Below are 18,250 nucleotides of genomic sequence, written 5' to 3' on the forward strand. Positions count from 1 at the left end.
TCATCATCCGGTACTTGGTTCATTGTTTGATAGTCATCAGGTTTTTTTGCACGACATGAAATAGTGTGACTTGCAACCAATTCCAACCTAAGACCTTTTCATATGAAATACCCATAGCACAGAATTTCATTCTGTTATGTTTTATCAAACAAAACTGACCTTTTCATGTGCAGAAAACACTCTAAACATTTGACTGACTCCTACAGCAGACAGGTAAATGATAATATGGTTTAAAATATGTTTTTGGTACCTTTTACATAATCATAATAAGTTTTCTAAAACTTTGGGTTTTCAAAGGGAAGTGCAACCCTCCATCAACTTTATACATCATAGCCTTTATTGCAAGATTTTCCAAAATCTTATAGACAGTGTTTCAATCAACTTATTGAAAAAGATTGCCCATTTGACAAGTTTCTGATTTTCCACTAGCCCACAAAAAGTTGACACTTGTCTCTATGTTGTTTTTAATGACAAAAATTGATATATGTTAACCTATCCAAAGAGCAATGCCAGACATTTCTCCAGAGATGTAGTCACCCAAGATATTTTACTATTGAGGACAACTGGCTAGTACTGTGATATACACTGTTCCAAATAATACAGTCAAATAATCTGTAAGTATGCTGGAGTGTAAAAATGGTAGGGAACATAAACTTAAGCAGTGTAGCTAGCTATATATAATTGACTGTAATGGTTAAACAGAAAGCTAGCAATCACTAAACAAATAGAATCCTAGCAACTATAAGACTGGATTAGTCTATGTCAGAGCATGCATTTTTGAGTATGTTTAAACAATCAGTCACATAACTATCAGGTTACAAAAGTTTTTACCACTGGCTGTATCATGGTTAAGAAGTATTATTTAGCATTAATCATGCATGGTTGGATGTGGTTTCTGCTTGGATATATATGCAAAAATATTCTTTGTGGGGTAAAAATTTTTGTGGTTTCCATGCCTTTATTGATTACGTCTTCTAATAATTCCACAATTAATTAATGTGACTTCCAATCTGAATTTAAGTGTCAGTCCCTGTAAGAATCTGGCAATAGGTGAAACAAGGTATGAAAAAAACCCCATCATTTTGATAGTGTAATTTGACTATTTGCACCATCAAAATCAAAGAAAACAGACAAGAGTTTCCATATCATGCTGGACCATTGAGTTACAATTTTACTGAAATGTACTGAAAATGAACATTTCAAGGCAAATAACTCAGTCAAAAACTTCATTTTTCTAAGATTCTATTGAAAAATTTCTGAGAAAATCCAATGATACAGAGATAAAATAATGGTCTTTTCAAATAGAGAAAGAATCCTTGAGTGATATTTTATTGTCAGATCGTTTGGGATTTGACATGCATGTTTCTGATTTCTCTTATTTTGCTTGATTCAAACAAACACTTACAATTAAACCACAAAAACTGATAACAACAGTAGATAAAGTATATATTTGAAATATGTTAATGGAGGTTAGAAAAGAATTACACTAAAAGAACAGTACATTTATTAAGAATAATATCATACGACATTCACTAAAACATGCCATTCATGCATCTTTAAAATCAACTGTTAAAATATGTAAATATCATGAGTAAAATCCTTTGGCACAGAAAAGTTAATATCCTGTCTATATAGTATTAGAATCATAACAATTATTTACATTATAATACAAGATAAAATTAATTCCATGAAAATGTCTACTACTCGTTGAGAAACTTTGACTAGTATAGGACGTAGCACCAATCTTCCCTTTCTAACTTGGCATAAAACTGAAACGAGAGAGATTTTAAAGTTAAAGATTTCCAACCCTAACTTTCCCATAAACAAGGAGTATTAGAACTGAATCTTTGATTATGTAAGTTCATAGTTTTTTTTTCTCTTTTGAACAATGTAATAAACTTTGCATTTAAATGAAACAGGAAGATTTCAAAATTTAGAATTCTCTTACTATATCAATTGATTTCAAAGTTGCAAGATGCTATAGTGAATGTTTTCATTTTTTAATACTTTATATGAAGTAGATGATCAAATTCAAAGCAAAGCTAAACAACTATGAAGCACTGTAAAATTGTAAAATGAAAACTAGCATAAAACACAGTGGATTGTATAGCAGTTGTTAAAGTTCTTTGTTTCTCATTAGAAGATAATTTTATGTCAAGCCATAGTTTTATAGTTCTCTTTTAAAAATTTTCCAGGTATCAAAATTCTATGAGATGTTTTGAACTATGAAAACATTTCATGGAATTCATTAAAAGGTTTTTTATTTATCAGAATACACCAAAAATGTGTCCTAAACAAAGGAAAGTTCCATCTAGACAGTGCGGTGTTGTGCAGTGAGTCAACCATGTTGGCCATTTTTATGATTAACTACAAATATGAATAATATTAGAGCAACAATAAAACCTGTCTAAACTGCACCACTTATAGGTTGTCTAATTTGTTTGGTTTACACAGGTTTAAAATGCATTTAAACTTATATGAATGGACTTAATAGGTGTCTAGTTTAAAGAAGTTTTTTAAGGTTCAGTTTAGAAAGGTTTCACTACATTCTATATTGAAATACGATACGAACCGAAGACATTTAGTGATAAAATATGTCTTCCCAAAAAGACTGCTAGTGTGATTTATTAAAACCTAGTTTATACTTCCAAAAAACATTCATCTGAATCTTAAATATCCTTTGAAAATGTAAATTAAAAAAGATCTGTCAACTATTGTTGAATATTTTGAAATAAATAATGAGAACATTTAAAGTAAGGCAGGTAAAATCTTAATTTGGATTCATAGTAGTTTTCTTGTAAAAAATGTTTTTTTATGATATGTTAGCACTTTCCTTTCTTGCTTGAATTATAGAATTAAAATTTTAAAGTATTAATTACAAGTCCATATAAAATTCAGACACTGCCTATTGTAAGCTGATTCATGGTGTAGAAAAACCCATGGATCAGATAATGCTTCTATGGTCTACATATGCTATATTTTCATGTGACAATAGTCCTTTCTGTATTAAGATCTGTGTTTTTGAGAAAACTACATTTTAACTTCCCACTAAAATCAACCAAATCAAACCAAATCAAGAACTTTAACTCTTGCAAAGTGCTAATTTCATGTACAATCTACATAAATTTCATCTCAAAAGTCGAACCCCCAAATGAAAAACTAAGACTGGTTATGTGATATGTAACGATATCTGAACAAGAAATAAAACTGAGTTCGGTGGGTTTTTGACATGCATGAATCACCTCCTCTCTGATTCTTATGAAGACTGCTACTTAAGTATTAATGCAAATGACAGTTTACTTAAAAAATAAAACACACAGAAAATATGACAGCACACAAAACAACAGCTAATTACAATAACAAATCAAACAGTACCATAAAATCATCACAATTAAACATGCGGAACTTCCACTTCTCCTTATCTTGACTTCTACAGAACATTTTGATACAGATTTTAATTCAAATACCATCAACTGAATAATTTCTACATCTTTGTACAACAAGGATATTCAGTAAATACTGGGCAACAATGTCAGAATCCTTTTTGCATAGCTCCCCTCCCTCATCATCCTTTTTGGGGGAGTGTGTGAACTCAATAACCATCCTTTCAATTCCACTAGAATCTTGGTTCCCTTGATTACCCTTTCAAACAACGATATTTTGATCAGATTTTAATTCAAATACCATCAACTGAATAATTTCTACATCTTTGTACGACAAGGATATTCAGTAAATACTGGGCATACTTTTCAACAATGTCAGAATCCTTGTTGATTTTGCATAGCTCCCCTCCCTCATCATCCTTTTTGGGAGAGTGTGTGAACTCAATAACCATCCTTTCAATTCCACTAGAATCTTGGTTCCCTTGATTACCCTTTCAAACAACGATATTTTGATCAATACAAAATACTAAATATTTCAGTCAGTTGCAAAGAATGTAATACATGTACAGAGCTACTTTTATGCCATCTTTACTTAAGTAACAAATTCTAATATGGCATGCTTCAAAGGTATTTAGACCACAGCTGGTCATTTGTCATTATTTAACCCTGTAATATCATTTGGGATAAAATAAGGAGATATCAACGGCAAGCCTGTGGTAAAACAATGATAAAATGGAGCTCTGTGAATTTTGTCTTTCACGAATTTGATTTCCTCATTTATTAACAGAGAGACAACCAAGTCTTTTCATGCAAAATTTTTATGAGTGTTATTTCATCTCCACAGCCATAAAGAGTAACACAAATATATATGAAGATTAGAGATATTCAAGTACATGTATATAGAGGTTTAATAACTGTGTTATGTTTTTAATCTTTGATCCATACTGATAAATGAAACAAACAATTTACTTTAGAAAATTTTAATCATTAACAAACATGTAACAAAATTATTCTTTAAAAGCATGCATAAAATACAATTCACTTTTGTGCTAAAAATATACTAAAACATGTCTATTGAGATCAGCAGGGATCAATATGGATCAAAGATTTAAATTACTGCATGCAAAGATATTCTATGTCATAAATTTGCTTTACTTCGACAAATATATCCTAAGTTGCACATTTTCAGTAACACTTGTCATGGCTGATGTTACATCATTTAATGAGAAAGGTCAAATATCTGCTTAATTTGTAGGGCAATTTCTTTAAATGCAGAATGTGTTTTTATGTTTGCCTTTTTCAAGTCTTATGGACAGTTAAACTCTGACATTAATTAAAATATTGTCAAAATATTGTGCAACAATAGCTCTGTTTGGTTAAGGTTTACAGTCATTAGTTCTATAACCATTTTAAACTTTAGTTCAGCAAATATGATCCCTGATTGATCCCCACTGACTTACAGAGTGATCACATGAAAAACTGTTACTGTTACCCTGAGAAATATGTATGATTTTTATACCAGTCTTGGGTAAATCTAGTCTAACACAATGTTTTAAGTAATGATATGAACATATTCGTTGCACTTATATAGTAGGGGCTTATAATTCTGAATTTTCATTACTTTTGAGATTCTTAAAATGAGATTTTCATCATAGAGCCAATTAACTTATTAACCAAACTATCTTTCTTTAAGAAAATATAACCTAAAGTAAAACTAAGCTATATAATCATTTGTAGCTGTTGATAGCACCATTTAGATAATGTAAAACAAACACAATTTGACTGAAATTCAATCATTTCTCTCAAAATATAATATTGATACTAAACACTACATTAAAAAATTTGAAGTTCAACTTCAAAACACAAAACATTAAGAAACAAACAAAACGTTCAATCAGCTTTCTAATTAATTTGAAATACCGCACACAATTAAACCTTTCTTGCAGATAAAAATAGAATAAAACAAAAAAAAACAAAAAACCACTAACAACCTTATAGGGCCTACAACCAACAAATATTCAAATCAGTATAACATCCATGAACACATTTCATAACAAAACCAAACTTCAACAAACAATCAAAACAAGAACTAAAGAAGAAACAGAGATTATTGTCATACTTTGAATCATACTCCAAACGGAGATATACATGTAACCTTAAAACTCTGATTGCTGTCAAATCACAGCATTAAAATGGAAACACAAGTTATTGTTTCCATCCAGGAAAGATGCTGTCAAAGCTTCTAAATAATTCTATAAATGGATTTCAAAATATGGGAGATGTGTCACCTCCAAGAAATTCAACAAAAACTCTATCACATTTCAAGGTATAAAGGTATCCATTGTAAAATTAAAGGAATTTACATGTAAAAAAAAAATACTTATAAAAATGTTAAAACCTTTATAATCTAGTACATATTTTGGTTAAAAGGCATTAGTAACAAAGAAATTTTCACTGGGGAACACATTCTTTAAGTCTTATAATTTAACTAATTTGAAAAGAACCAAAACAGTTTTTTTTTAAGAATTATCAAATAGCATATAAGAATTGAGTTCTAAAAATTCGGGGATTTCAAAAGTTGTGCATTTTGATATAGTATCTTTACTAAACATTTACAAGACCTTAGTAAGTTGAAAAAAGAAAGAAATATCATTAAAGGTAAGTTAATGGATTTCAATTAGAAAACAAAATTGTTTCCTTTATGATATTTCTCAGAAATGGCTGTTCAAGAATTTTGCAACAATCTTTAAGCACATAAAATTTCTCCCTACAATATTTGATATTTTCAATGTCCAAATCAATGAATAATGCGTGCAATAGCTGCCTTGTAAAGTATGACAATTTTCTATAATTAAACAATCTGAGTTTTAGGCTTTCCCTTCTTTTGAGAGGTACTGGCAGGGATAGGGTCGGGAGCTACAAGCTGACCAAAACTGAAAAGAAATGCATTCCACTATTTAGACAAGAGCAGGCATAACAAATATCAAGCTTTCAGCCTAGACATAACTAATATCTTTTTCCGTTCAGTCTATCTATATCAACACAGGATTCGACAGGAAATATTTCAAAGTTCCAAGATGGATCCAAGCTATCCTTCCCCACACAAAATATGTTATTAAATATTAATACCCATGATATTAAAAAAAAATAGTCAGGTACTTGTAACTTAGTCTTTATTTGACATTTTTTTAATATCGAGAACATCAGATGATCTCAAAATTTTCTCCTCACTGAGTAGAAAACATTGACTTAAATCTATTTCACTGAGTTTCTGTGGCTGGGTAAGGAAATAACATTCTCAAAATATTAATCAGTTTCTTTTTCAATCATTGATGATCATGTTAAATCAAACATACTTCATATTTCAAACTTGAGTAGAACTTTTTGAAAAGTTGGGAAAAAACTACACACTCAGAATAGGTGTTCTCTTCTCTGATTTCTTATATCTAAGGATTGGTCAAATACTATTTCATCATATAATGCTGAAAAACACAACACCTTATTTACTTACAAGTTCCATATAGATGACTTCTTCTGTTTCTGAGGTGTAGATATTTCAGGATGTTCACGAGAGGCTCGAATCATCTCTGTCCATCGTACAGCTTCTTGTAATTCCATGAGTCTCTCTTTATATTGATTTCTCTCCATTAATACTCTTGCCATTTCCACCCTGGTAAATCTCTTTCTCTGAGCCATTGGCACATCATCCTTGAAACAGAATCAGTTCAATGTGTTAGCACTTTTCTATTGTATGTTTTGAAATCTAACATTAAATTACACATAACTTTTTCGGAACAATCTTAGAAAATAGATTTGTAATGACTGACAGTGTTTTCTCCAGGAATTTTGTTCATTGAGGGACTGTTCTTTAACAAACTTAGGAATCAAGCATTTGTTATTTTCTTTGGGGGTCTCTCTCTCAAGCAGCTCCAGAAAAAAAACCACTTGGACTTCAAACCACAGCTGTGGCCATATCAAACACTTGGACTTCAAACCACAGCTGTGGCCATCAATAATCTCACTTATAAAACACTAATTTCATCATATATGAGTAAAATACACTTTACATTGTACTTAACTTTAACAAACCAAAAATACAACAGACCAGTTACACTACTAATACTATTTGAAAAACCAAAGGAACATTAGACTATCAATTATACTATTATTTGAACAATAAAGAAACAAATGACTACTTCATCTTCTTCTTTGGCAGCCGAGTTCTTCTTCTCAAGATCTTCTTTGAGTTTCTTGATTTCATCTTCCTGATCTTTGATTTTCTCTTGTAGTTTGGTTTTTACAGCCTTCAATGATGATATTTCCTCTTTGAGAATCTCCATCTCACTGAAGTATAAAATCAAGGCATAGAATAGAAAAGATCACTAAGAAAACTGACTTTCTAAGTAAAAATGAAGTAAAATATATGAACACTTGTTCAGTCAACATCTATGCATCTTGATTCCTTCATTTGGAAATAGTAGCTTCAGCTATTACATCTCTGCAAGAAACTTGCAGAAGTTCAAAACAGGTCAATGAAATACATATTAACATAAAAACAATCCACCTGGATTTATATGGACACAAGATATTTTTTCTCTCATTTATTTGGAGTTTTATTGTGTGGTAAAATTTACCTTGATAGTTCATCTACTTGTGCAATCAAATCATCTTTCACTATATTTAGAGCATTCCTGAAAAAAAAGAAACAGTTATTATGTGATATACCAGATTACATTTTCATCAAGCTACAAGCTGATAAGGAATGTATGTATTTTCAAGGAAGACCTTCCACACAACTGTAAGACACTATGGTCAGTCCTTTTACTATTACCTGAAGACAAAACATAGAAATATACTGTTGATTGACTCCAACACTTCCATAATAAATTAATCCTGTGACTTACTTTGTTTCTAATAATTCAGTATTCTCTAGTATAATATTTTCTAGTTCCTTCCCCATACCTGTAATAAACAATAACAAAAAACTAAAAAAAACATTGAAATAATAAATAAACTTGAATTATGGCGGATAAATTAACAAAATTGTTCAAATTAACTATTAGTAAGGAAGGATTTAAGGGTTTTTTAAAAATCTTATTTGACATAATAACTTCCATTTTCATAACAACTTTTTGCCTTTTCATGGGGCAGAAAAACAAGACCAAAATCTATATATTAGGTATATTAAAAAATTTTTGGATCCACTTAGATAGAATACCAGTGACACTTGCTTCGCAAAAAAAAATTTAAATTGATTTAAGAGAATATAATAAAACTGGCTAATTTCATTTCAAGCAGTTATGGTTCAATGTGATCCTAGTTGACTTCTGATGAATAATAAAATGCTGTAATACATGCCAATTGTATTGTTAGTAATCTTTCATAATTTAGCCGATCTAATTAAAATTAGATCTACTAATTGATAAATTCAGTTGCTGCATGTAGATATTTTTTTTATTAATCAATAGATTTCATCCTTCATAATTGTTGAAATATTTGAGTGTTGTAAGATCTTACATGCAGTGACTGAGTATAGAAATTAGTAGACCAAATTTTTATTAGGTTGTAATATAACCATCTGTAGAGAGAAGTGTAACCAATATTAGAGATAACACAGACATAGACAACTTTCAAAGACATCACAGACATTTCAGACACAGACAAAGTAACAAATCATACGACCCATCTAACTGCAGTAAAAGCTGAAAGAGAAGCTGCTAAGATTTATGTCAAATTTTGCATTTCTATAACCATTTCAACAATACATTTGCTAGGTTTCCTACAACTAAATCCATCATTACAGGACTAAACTGCAGCAGATATGTTTGTGATTGTTTGGGAATAGTAAAGCCAAGTATCATATAGACAAGGTTATGTGCAAAGAAAATAAAACCCTTTATTTAATTATATAATAATCTGTTACAAATCAAACACTTAAAATATAATGTACTATTAGAATAGCCTTAAATTTTTTTACTTTGTAAATATGAAAATAATTCCATCACATAAAAAATAATTAACAATGTGCTGAAGAATATTATATTTCCTCAATTAAGGCACACTTGCAAGTATCTGAAAAGTTAAGATTTTATGCATTTAAGTAAATAAGGAATAAGAAACAGAGGAGTTTTTGAAAATACATGTTTCCTAAATCAATAAGGGTCCTACTGGATACACAGATATACTCTGAATGTAACTGCCCAGAATGTACAATGATAAGGATACATGTTGATGTATCTACATGTAGCATACTGAAGATTACTGAAAAACATCTAATAATAACAGCATGCATTTGCTTAAAAAAAGCACCAAAATAAAAAAAAAAACAAGTGATATTTAAAAACTTAAGATATTGAAGGTGTGCATATGAATGGAAGGAGCAAAAAAGCCTAAAGCCAAAATAAAGAACTGATATTAACATGTGCTCCAACTGTAGTAAAAACTGTATTGCAAGTACAGATATCTGAGTTTTAAAGCATGATACTTAATCATGTAAATCTACTAAAAGTTTTCCATCAATTTAAGGTTACCAGTACTTGAAAGAATCAAACGTTTATTTTTACATACCCAATTAAAACCAACATCATGCCTATAATATATTGTTCTTGAATATAAACATATATAGAGAATAATTTTGTATATGGTGATCAGTTAGAGCACAGTAGTAGCTGTACAAATATAATGTGTTCTGCTTACCAAAGAAATTATCACTGACTGTTGGTAGTAAATATACAGAAAGAAATCAGTTAGTATCATTCTATTACAAACTTCAATGCATAATTCACAGTGTGAAACTTGTATGTCTGCTTTCTAAATCAAAGGAGTTATATAATTGAAGATTTTCCATAAAAAGATCAAGGATATTAAGTCAACACAGCTATTCCAATTTCGTTGTTAACAATTCTCATTTAGTTCTAAGTTTAGATATACATTTAAGTGAAATTTTTTGTAAGCACCAGGCAAAATGAGAAAAATCAGAAACATGCATTTCAAAAACCCAGGGATCTGCCAATATTATTTTATTCAAGGATGCTTTCTCTATTCGAAAACACCATTAATTGACCTCTACAGCGATGGATTTGCTTAGAAATTTTTTAATAGAATGTCTGAAAAATGAGGTTTTTGACAGTTATCCACCCTTGAAATTGTTCATTTCCAGTGTATTTCAATGAAATCATAACTCAATTTACCAAAAATGATATGGAAAATCTAGTCTTTTTCCTTGACTTGTATAGTGCGAAAGGTCAAATTTAACTTTCAAAATAGTGGGGTTTTTTTTCATGCCATGTTTCACCTTCTGCCTGATTCTTACAGAGACTGACATTTAAATCAGCAACGATTTAAGCAAAACTCCATTAGAATAAGAAAACAAACAACTTAAAACAGCCACACTGAAAATTCAAAGCAAGAACAGAATAATCTACCACATAACTCCAATTTCATTTATGCTTAAAATGCTCAAAAATAAGTTAATATAAATCTACACATTCATTAACAATGGTTAAAATAAAGACTACTACAATATCTTTTCCATTTATGATCAATGAGTTTGTGTTTACCTGAAATGGTCACTTATTAACCCACAAATTAAAAGAACTACTTGAACATGTAAGCTCTTAGAAATTATTTTTTTTATTAAAATATCTACAATCCATTTCTCCCAATCTATGAAAGTGGTAATATACATGTATGAACACTACAAAACTAGACAGTGAGATAATTTTATCAGAGGTTCCCACCAATACTGAGCATCTACAAATTCATGGGAGAAACCTTTCTACTCCAGACAATTCAAACTTTTAATAATTTGTCTACAAATTTTTTTACTAACATTGCAATCAGACTAGGATTAACTCAGGCATAACCAATCATAGTTACATGTATATATTTCAGTTAATCATGGGCATTAGCTTAGTTCTTCCTTGTGTAATGTAATGAGCTGAGCATGTGTTAAAGATGAGATAATGTATTCAACAAGTATCCTTTAATTTTCATCATTTTTTGTTTCAAGAAATGGAAGAATTAAACTGCTTTGTAGATGAATTATAAGAATCGTACCAGTAGATCTGCGTTCATTCTGGTCATCTTCATTTTCACTATCTGTATTCACACAAAACATAACAGAAAATTAACAACATGCAACAAGAACACAATGCACATCAATCAAAAGGTAACAATAATAATAAGTACTATCTATTACTGGTTCAAATAAACCATGCAATATGTATGTTCTCAAAATTGTATGGATCTTTAAGGTATGAATATTTTTAAGACTCAACAGTTTCATTTAAGGCAGAACGGCTCTATTTACTCTTTGAATTTTATATTTCTTATAAAACGTGAAAAATATGACATAAAATCAAAGAATGGACAATATTTAATCCAGGCAAAGTATCAATTACTTGCATGGTTTATTCCAACCCTGAAAAGAACATACATGGGGTACAATAATACTTTTGTCATTTTAAAACAGTTGCTCATGCCAAATGTTCATTCTTACATAGGGATTATGTCTTAGAATTAACTTTCCATGCCACTTATATATGTATTAACAGCTGTTAGTGAAATAATGAATGACACATTCACTGTATCAATTATCTTCCTAATGAAATATAAACTTTCTAAAATTTCATTTTTAGTCTTTTCTATTAACCTTCTTATTTCAAATTTATTTAACTATAAAATGTATGGGATATAGAAGGCTTGTAGCATAATATACTGTGAATATTTTAAAGTAGATATCTATATAGTATGGATGTACTACAATACACTGACTAAGTTAAAATAAAATATCAGCCCTAGCAATTCAAAATATAGTAAAAATCTATGTATTATAAAATGTAAAATTATTTTGTTAGTACAAACTGGACTGCTCATAAATCTTCCCTTTAAACACTTTCAAAATAGTTAAACAATTATGACTTTTATTACTGAGCAAATGTAAAAAGTTTAAACTTAAGTTAAAATGCCACCTTAAAATTAAGTAGTAGTTAATAGCAAATTTTGATTTCACAGTTAATGAGTATCTAATCGTTTTCATTTATACAATTTGACTGGAACACTCTCCCATGTGTTAATTGTAAGTTATCAATAACTAAGGATATACAATATATATCAAAAACTCTGAACTAGAAAAGTAAAAGCAATATAATTAAGTTACATGCAGACAACAGACAGAGACAACAACAATATATATATAAGACTAGACACATTAGTACCCTCACCTGAAGAAGCGTAATCACCAGGGTTCACTTCTCTCCCTTTATAACAAGTACATAAGCATTTTTAATCTGTGGATCATTGCTTAACACCAAATTTTGAAATGATAATCATCTGTATCAACCATTTTTATCATTTATTAACTATAATTATCTGTATCAACCATTTTTATCATTTATTAACTATAATCATCTCTATCGACCATTTTTATCATTTATTAACTATAATCATCTCTATCAACCATTTTTACCATTTATTAACTACTACTTATAAGTTAATGCTGCTGTAATTTTCTAATAGGGCTAATGTAAACATATTATTTTTGTGATGTACTAGTTTTCACTATTTTTGCTTTAGGTCAAATAATCATGAAAAATAGAATTAATTTTTAAACTATGAAACACTGATAAAAAGTATCAACCTTTTTATTGAAACTAATACTTTCACCAATTCAATATGAACATTAACAGCCTTAAGATAAAACACCTCAAATCTAGGATCATCTTTTAGAAAAAAAAATGACTCCTTTTCTCATCTTAAAATTTCATATCTCATTTAATAACATAGTGTGTTTGCAAAGTACATTTTAATGGCTGATTTTGTAATAATTTGATTTTTATACTATACATTTGTCTTAATCAAACATGCAATTTTAACCTGAATTCACCAAAGCTCAGATTTTTGTGCATGTTAGTTGCATATACCATTAATATCACAAAAGGGTTTTTCCTACCTGTTATATCAGCACCAAAATCTACATCACCAATTATATCAGCATCCGTACATGTCAACTCGTCAAAAATCGACTCATTATTTCTACTACAAAAATAATAAAAAAGATAGGATTAAGATTTAGTCCTTTGGTTTTCAATTCTTTATGATTTACTTCAGACTCAATTTGCTAGTTCTTGTTAATTAACTATTGCTTACAGACATTTTGATACCTAGTACTGATAATGCTTCTTGAAGGAATGACCACTGGTTCTTCAACAAGATAACTGGTCAATTTTATATCTCATTAAAAATCCTTCATATAAGATACAATAATTATCACTTTTGATATAATTAGAACATGCTTAAAACGTGATAGCTTTTAATTATATTTCCCAAGTACGTAACACATGCATTATAAGTATGATGATTTGTCAAGATGGCCCATAAACTAAGAAGGATTCATTATATTTTTCAGTCAGTGATGAAATTTGAAGGCCTTTTCCGTGTGATCTTAATTCCAAGTTAACAACTAAAAATAATTCATACATGATACTTTGGTTTGTACAAATGTACAAGATAGACCTCAAAAGTTAGCAAATCAATAATACTGGTAAATCCTAGGTCTGTAAGGTGAACAAATACAACCGTACAGACATTTATCAATTACTTACTGTGAATTCATGAGACTATTAGAACTCTTATGACTATTGGAGGACTCCTCTAATTCCTGAAGTTCTGGTGTGGTAGCAACTATATGTGCCAAAGTATGATCCAAACCTTCAGAGAATAGAACAACAGTTATTTAGAATATACTACAAATACACATGTAAAAGCCTACAAGATTATAAATACAACAACAAACAACAACAAAATTTAGCAATGAATTAATTGAAATTCTACAGCTAGTTCACTTTCTGACCAATGTAAGAAAACCATTCATTAAAACTTGAAACTTAGTTACATAAATGTTGCTCTTCTCAAAACTTCTTTCATAAGAGGCTGTTTAGCTTTATTCTACACACCCAAGCTATGTATTCATTTCAATTTTTATCTGATTTCTGTAAACATTATGCATGTTTTACTTCAAGTGGATTAACTATCATAAAAAGAATATTTCTCTTCTCCATTTTTATTTGTAAATTTTGTTTCTATTAGTTTTTTATCCATTTTGCAAGTTTTACATCAAGTGGAAAGTCTGTTGCAAAAAAAAACTGTACAATTCCATCTTTTGTCAAATATTTTAAATGCTGCAACTACTTAATTTTAAGTAAAATGTGGCATTAGTGTTAGCATGGTTTTGTATTTTTAAATGTATTTTCTGAGAAATTACAGGTAGCCCTTTTCCCGCCAATATATTTTCATATTATACATAGACTGTAAAAATTTGGATAACATTAAAATATCATTTTTCTTCGTAAACTGGCATGCAAAATAATGAACTGGAACTGATAAAATAAGCAAGGTAAATGAAAGAAAATTAAATATTACCCTTGCATGGTATATAGAAAAAACAAACAAGAATTTGCAGAGAAGAATGGTAATACTTTTCTAAGAATTTTTATAAACAGCATAAAAAAATTAACAACAGCAAACAACAACAGGATTCATTTACTCACCATAAATTATTTCGAAATTTTCAATTGGAGTGTGAGTGAAAAAAGAAAGAAAATTCATTATTATTTCTATTTCAGCATAATATAAATCATAAAAAATTTCTGTTCCTAGTGTAGAAATCATCAAAACTCATGTCAATAATTTATACAAATCTTTGTGCACATGAGTGAGATATTGGTGTCAAAATAGAAAAAACTTACCAAAAATTTTATCTTCCTCATATTCAGGTTCATCCAAGCTATCATATCGAGTTCTATTTTTAGGGACAGGTGTTGATGTTACAATTTTTTTACTATGATAATTCTTTTCAGGACTCTCTTGGATATCAACATTACTTATATCAGAGTTATCTAACTTAGTTAATGATTCACTATTATCTGAATGTATATGATCAGTGTTTGTTTCACTAGTTTCTGTTGATATGTGATTGTTATCGTCACTTTGAGTGTTTATACTAGAATTGTCTCCCTTTGTACTTTCCCATTCTTTGTCTGTTTGAGTCATTTCTGTATCTTTTGCTTCAACTTCTAACAAAATAACAAACAAAACAACATGCAAAAATGAAAAAAAAACGTGCATAAAAATAAAGCTTCCAGTAACTCAAAAATAGTCCAAGAAGAAACAATATACATGTATATTTAGCACCTTTAATGACAATGATCTATGCCATTAAACTTATTAGGGTAATTGACTGTCGATGCAAGACCTGACATGGCAGTCAAGGAGGTTAAAACCCCCCTCAGTCAGTCTAAGGATAATTTCTAGCAAATCATAATGGATTCTTAGTAAAGCAAGCCATCTGACATTAAAGGTGTCTGTATCATCATTCTTATAATTAATGTTCTATCTGCATTTCAAATGCATGTGAATAAAAAAAACAACATTCATTTTAGCTTATTCTTGGACTAAAGCATTTCATTATTACAATTGAATACAATAAACCAAAACATACTGAGTAAAATGAACAAAACATTCAAGTGAATCAAGAAACCAAGTAAACTAAAAGTCAAGTTTTACAATATAATCACATAGAAATCAAATTGACTTTAAGTGTTGTTTTGAATAATATGAAGTGCAATGATACAGCAAATTTATGCTGAAATTTAACAAATCATGTTTGAAAAAGACTGAACTATAAAGAGATATTTTTATTGTTCCCTCTAATAAACTCTAGTTATAACCACTTGAATTGTGGTAAACTGTCAAAACTTTAAAGAAAATACCCTTAACTTATCAACAACTGATTCATTTTACTTCATTTATTAAAAGATCAACTCTTCAAAGTATCATGTGAAGAATGGAAGAATACTTTCATATATTTATTCACATTCAAAAAGTTAACAGTTTTTGTGTCAAGTTATCTCAGATTAACATGAACCTTAGTTTTCATCACATTAAGCAATTTGCATTATCCTGATAGTATCAGTGCACAAAGTAAACAAAAAGACAAAAATTAAAGCTGAAACTGAACTGAAGCTGTCAAGCAAGTTATGTCACTTGGCAAGACAAATACTCACTTGTACCAGTAGATGTTTCCTTCACCTCTACAGCATCTGTCAACTGTTCCTTATCACAAGTGTCAACACGATGGATCTTTGACTTCTTGTCTTTATCAGGAGATTCTAGCTCACCTAACTCACTCTTTAGACTCACTGTGGAGTCAGCGGTACTCCTAGGTGATGTAATATCTAAACTTTGAGTAGGACTACTAACAGATCTCAGAGCTGCTGGTTGTTGACCAGGTAAATACATGCTTACTGGTCTCAGGTTTGGCAAATTAAAACCCCTAAAATAAAGTTTCATAATTTAAAACCCCTACAATTAAGTTTCATAACTTCATTTACAGTATTTCATGTTCAGAATATTTCAAGAAATTATGCAACAAAACATTGAGGGTGGAAATGTCTTAAATACACATAAAGGAATGTTTCACTATTATTCACTTTAAAAATACTTAAGTTTTGTATGCTTCTGATGCTTGTATTGCTTTCATTAGAGTAAAAATCCTGGAAAACAGGCTGACAAAAACTGTGATAATCAAAAGCAATCTAATGTTCATACATTATTTCTTTATGAAATACTGCATTTTCTACTAAAAACATCTTAACTATATTTCATTCTAATCATATTAAATCCAGAGGATAGTATTCAAATTTTTTATTTGACTTACTTTGTTCTCGGGCTGTTGGATAATTCTGGTCTGTCAGTTCCCAGCAATATTTTTGTTCTTTCCATATAGTCCATGTGTGTTCGAAATAACTGGTGAAAAAAAAATCTGATAAACATTTTGTTTATTGAATATATCAACTTTTCAAAAATAACTTTTTCCAATGCAAACATTCTACAAAAATTCTAGAACAGCCTTCACATAGATTAAAATCTCTTAACAACCTGATTAGGACTGTGTTGACAAAGCTCTATAGAAAGGTTCCATTATATACACAGAAAAGGTTGAACTAAATGTAGTGTATACAAAGTGCCATGGGTACACATACATGTACTTCTAATGCATGTTTACGAAATGTTGTTTATAAAACAAATTTAAGATAGTGTTCCATACCTCAGTATACCTCTCATGGAGCTTATTATATTCTTTTTTGAAATCTGATTCTTTTTCTTCAAGTCTGGACACTGAAACACCAAATAAGTTATAGAATGTCTAAGTAATGATAATACATACACATACTAGACACCAAAGGAAATGTATCTAGTTCTAGTTTAATCATCAGAACTACTGACTTAACAGACATATCTTGATTCAACATTTATTCATCAATTCTGTCATAAGTTTGGATAATCTAAAAGAATTAAACATTTCCACTTGGTTTGTGTCTTTCTTGGAGATTTTAGTTACGTAATTAATTTGAATGACTCCCGATCTTCTTACATGATACTTCAAATGAGAGCATCATAGTTATAAATCATGAATCAAATACAAAATATCAAACTTGTCTGGATTTTGTAATATGAATATATTAAAAACTTTCATTTTTGGCAATCATTTAACCAGTGTTCTCCCAAGGATTTTCAGACAGCGCTGTATTTAGCACGCGTGACACGATGTTAATATGTCCCGTGTCGAAACGTGCCACTTTGTATTTAATGTATTATATAAAAATTGATCATTGTATTTAAAATGTACATTTGTACATTGCTGTTTATGTTTACATGAATTATTCGTAGGTAAATATTTTACCTATTTTCTTCTTTTGCAGTAATGATAACTATAATACGGTTTTTTATTTTTCCTTTTTAAATTAACAGAAAAATTAAAGATATTCTATAAAATTTTGATAAGCAATTCTTCATAAATATTTCTT

General features: G+C 29.5%; 1 protein-coding gene across 19 annotated transcripts in view; it reads right to left on the minus strand.

Annotated features, from left to right (window-relative positions):
• Positions 1-18,250, minus strand: part of LOC148605504 (C-Jun-amino-terminal kinase-interacting protein 4-like) — a 59,259-nt gene that overhangs the window by 37,131 nt on the left and 3,878 nt on the right. For 6 of the 19 annotated variants that reach the window (XM_088548847.1, XM_088548844.1, XM_088548852.1 and 3 more), the window contains exons 3-15: positions 17,491-17,561; positions 17,101-17,189; positions 16,448-16,716; positions 15,131-15,457; positions 13,988-14,093; positions 13,336-13,421; positions 12,608-12,643; positions 11,442-11,483; positions 10,080-10,097; positions 8,288-8,345; positions 8,018-8,074; positions 7,580-7,727; positions 6,895-7,091 (exon numbers count right to left, since the gene is read on the minus strand). In XM_088548847.1, the coding sequence (XP_088404973.1) occupies positions 6,895-7,091; positions 7,580-7,727; positions 8,018-8,074; positions 8,288-8,345; positions 10,080-10,097; positions 11,442-11,483; positions 12,608-12,643; positions 13,336-13,421; positions 13,988-14,093; positions 15,131-15,457; positions 16,448-16,716; positions 17,101-17,189; positions 17,491-17,561 (1,504 nt within the window). The remainder of the gene's footprint in view (positions 1-6,894; positions 7,092-7,579; positions 7,728-8,017; positions 8,075-8,287; positions 8,346-10,079; positions 10,098-11,441; positions 11,484-12,607; positions 12,644-13,335; positions 13,422-13,987; positions 14,094-15,130; positions 15,458-16,447; positions 16,717-17,100; positions 17,190-17,490; positions 17,562-18,250) is intronic. The other 13 variants (XM_088548848.1, XM_088548860.1, XM_088548858.1 and 10 more) reach the window with 10 other exon arrangements.

This window comes from Perna viridis, chromosome 10 (genome assembly GCF_037379345.1).
Source record: "Perna viridis isolate PV_CMFRI_1.1 ecotype Kerala chromosome 10, ASM3737934v1, whole genome shotgun sequence".
Taxonomy (NCBI): domain Eukaryota; kingdom Metazoa; phylum Mollusca; class Bivalvia; order Mytilida; family Mytilidae; genus Perna; species Perna viridis.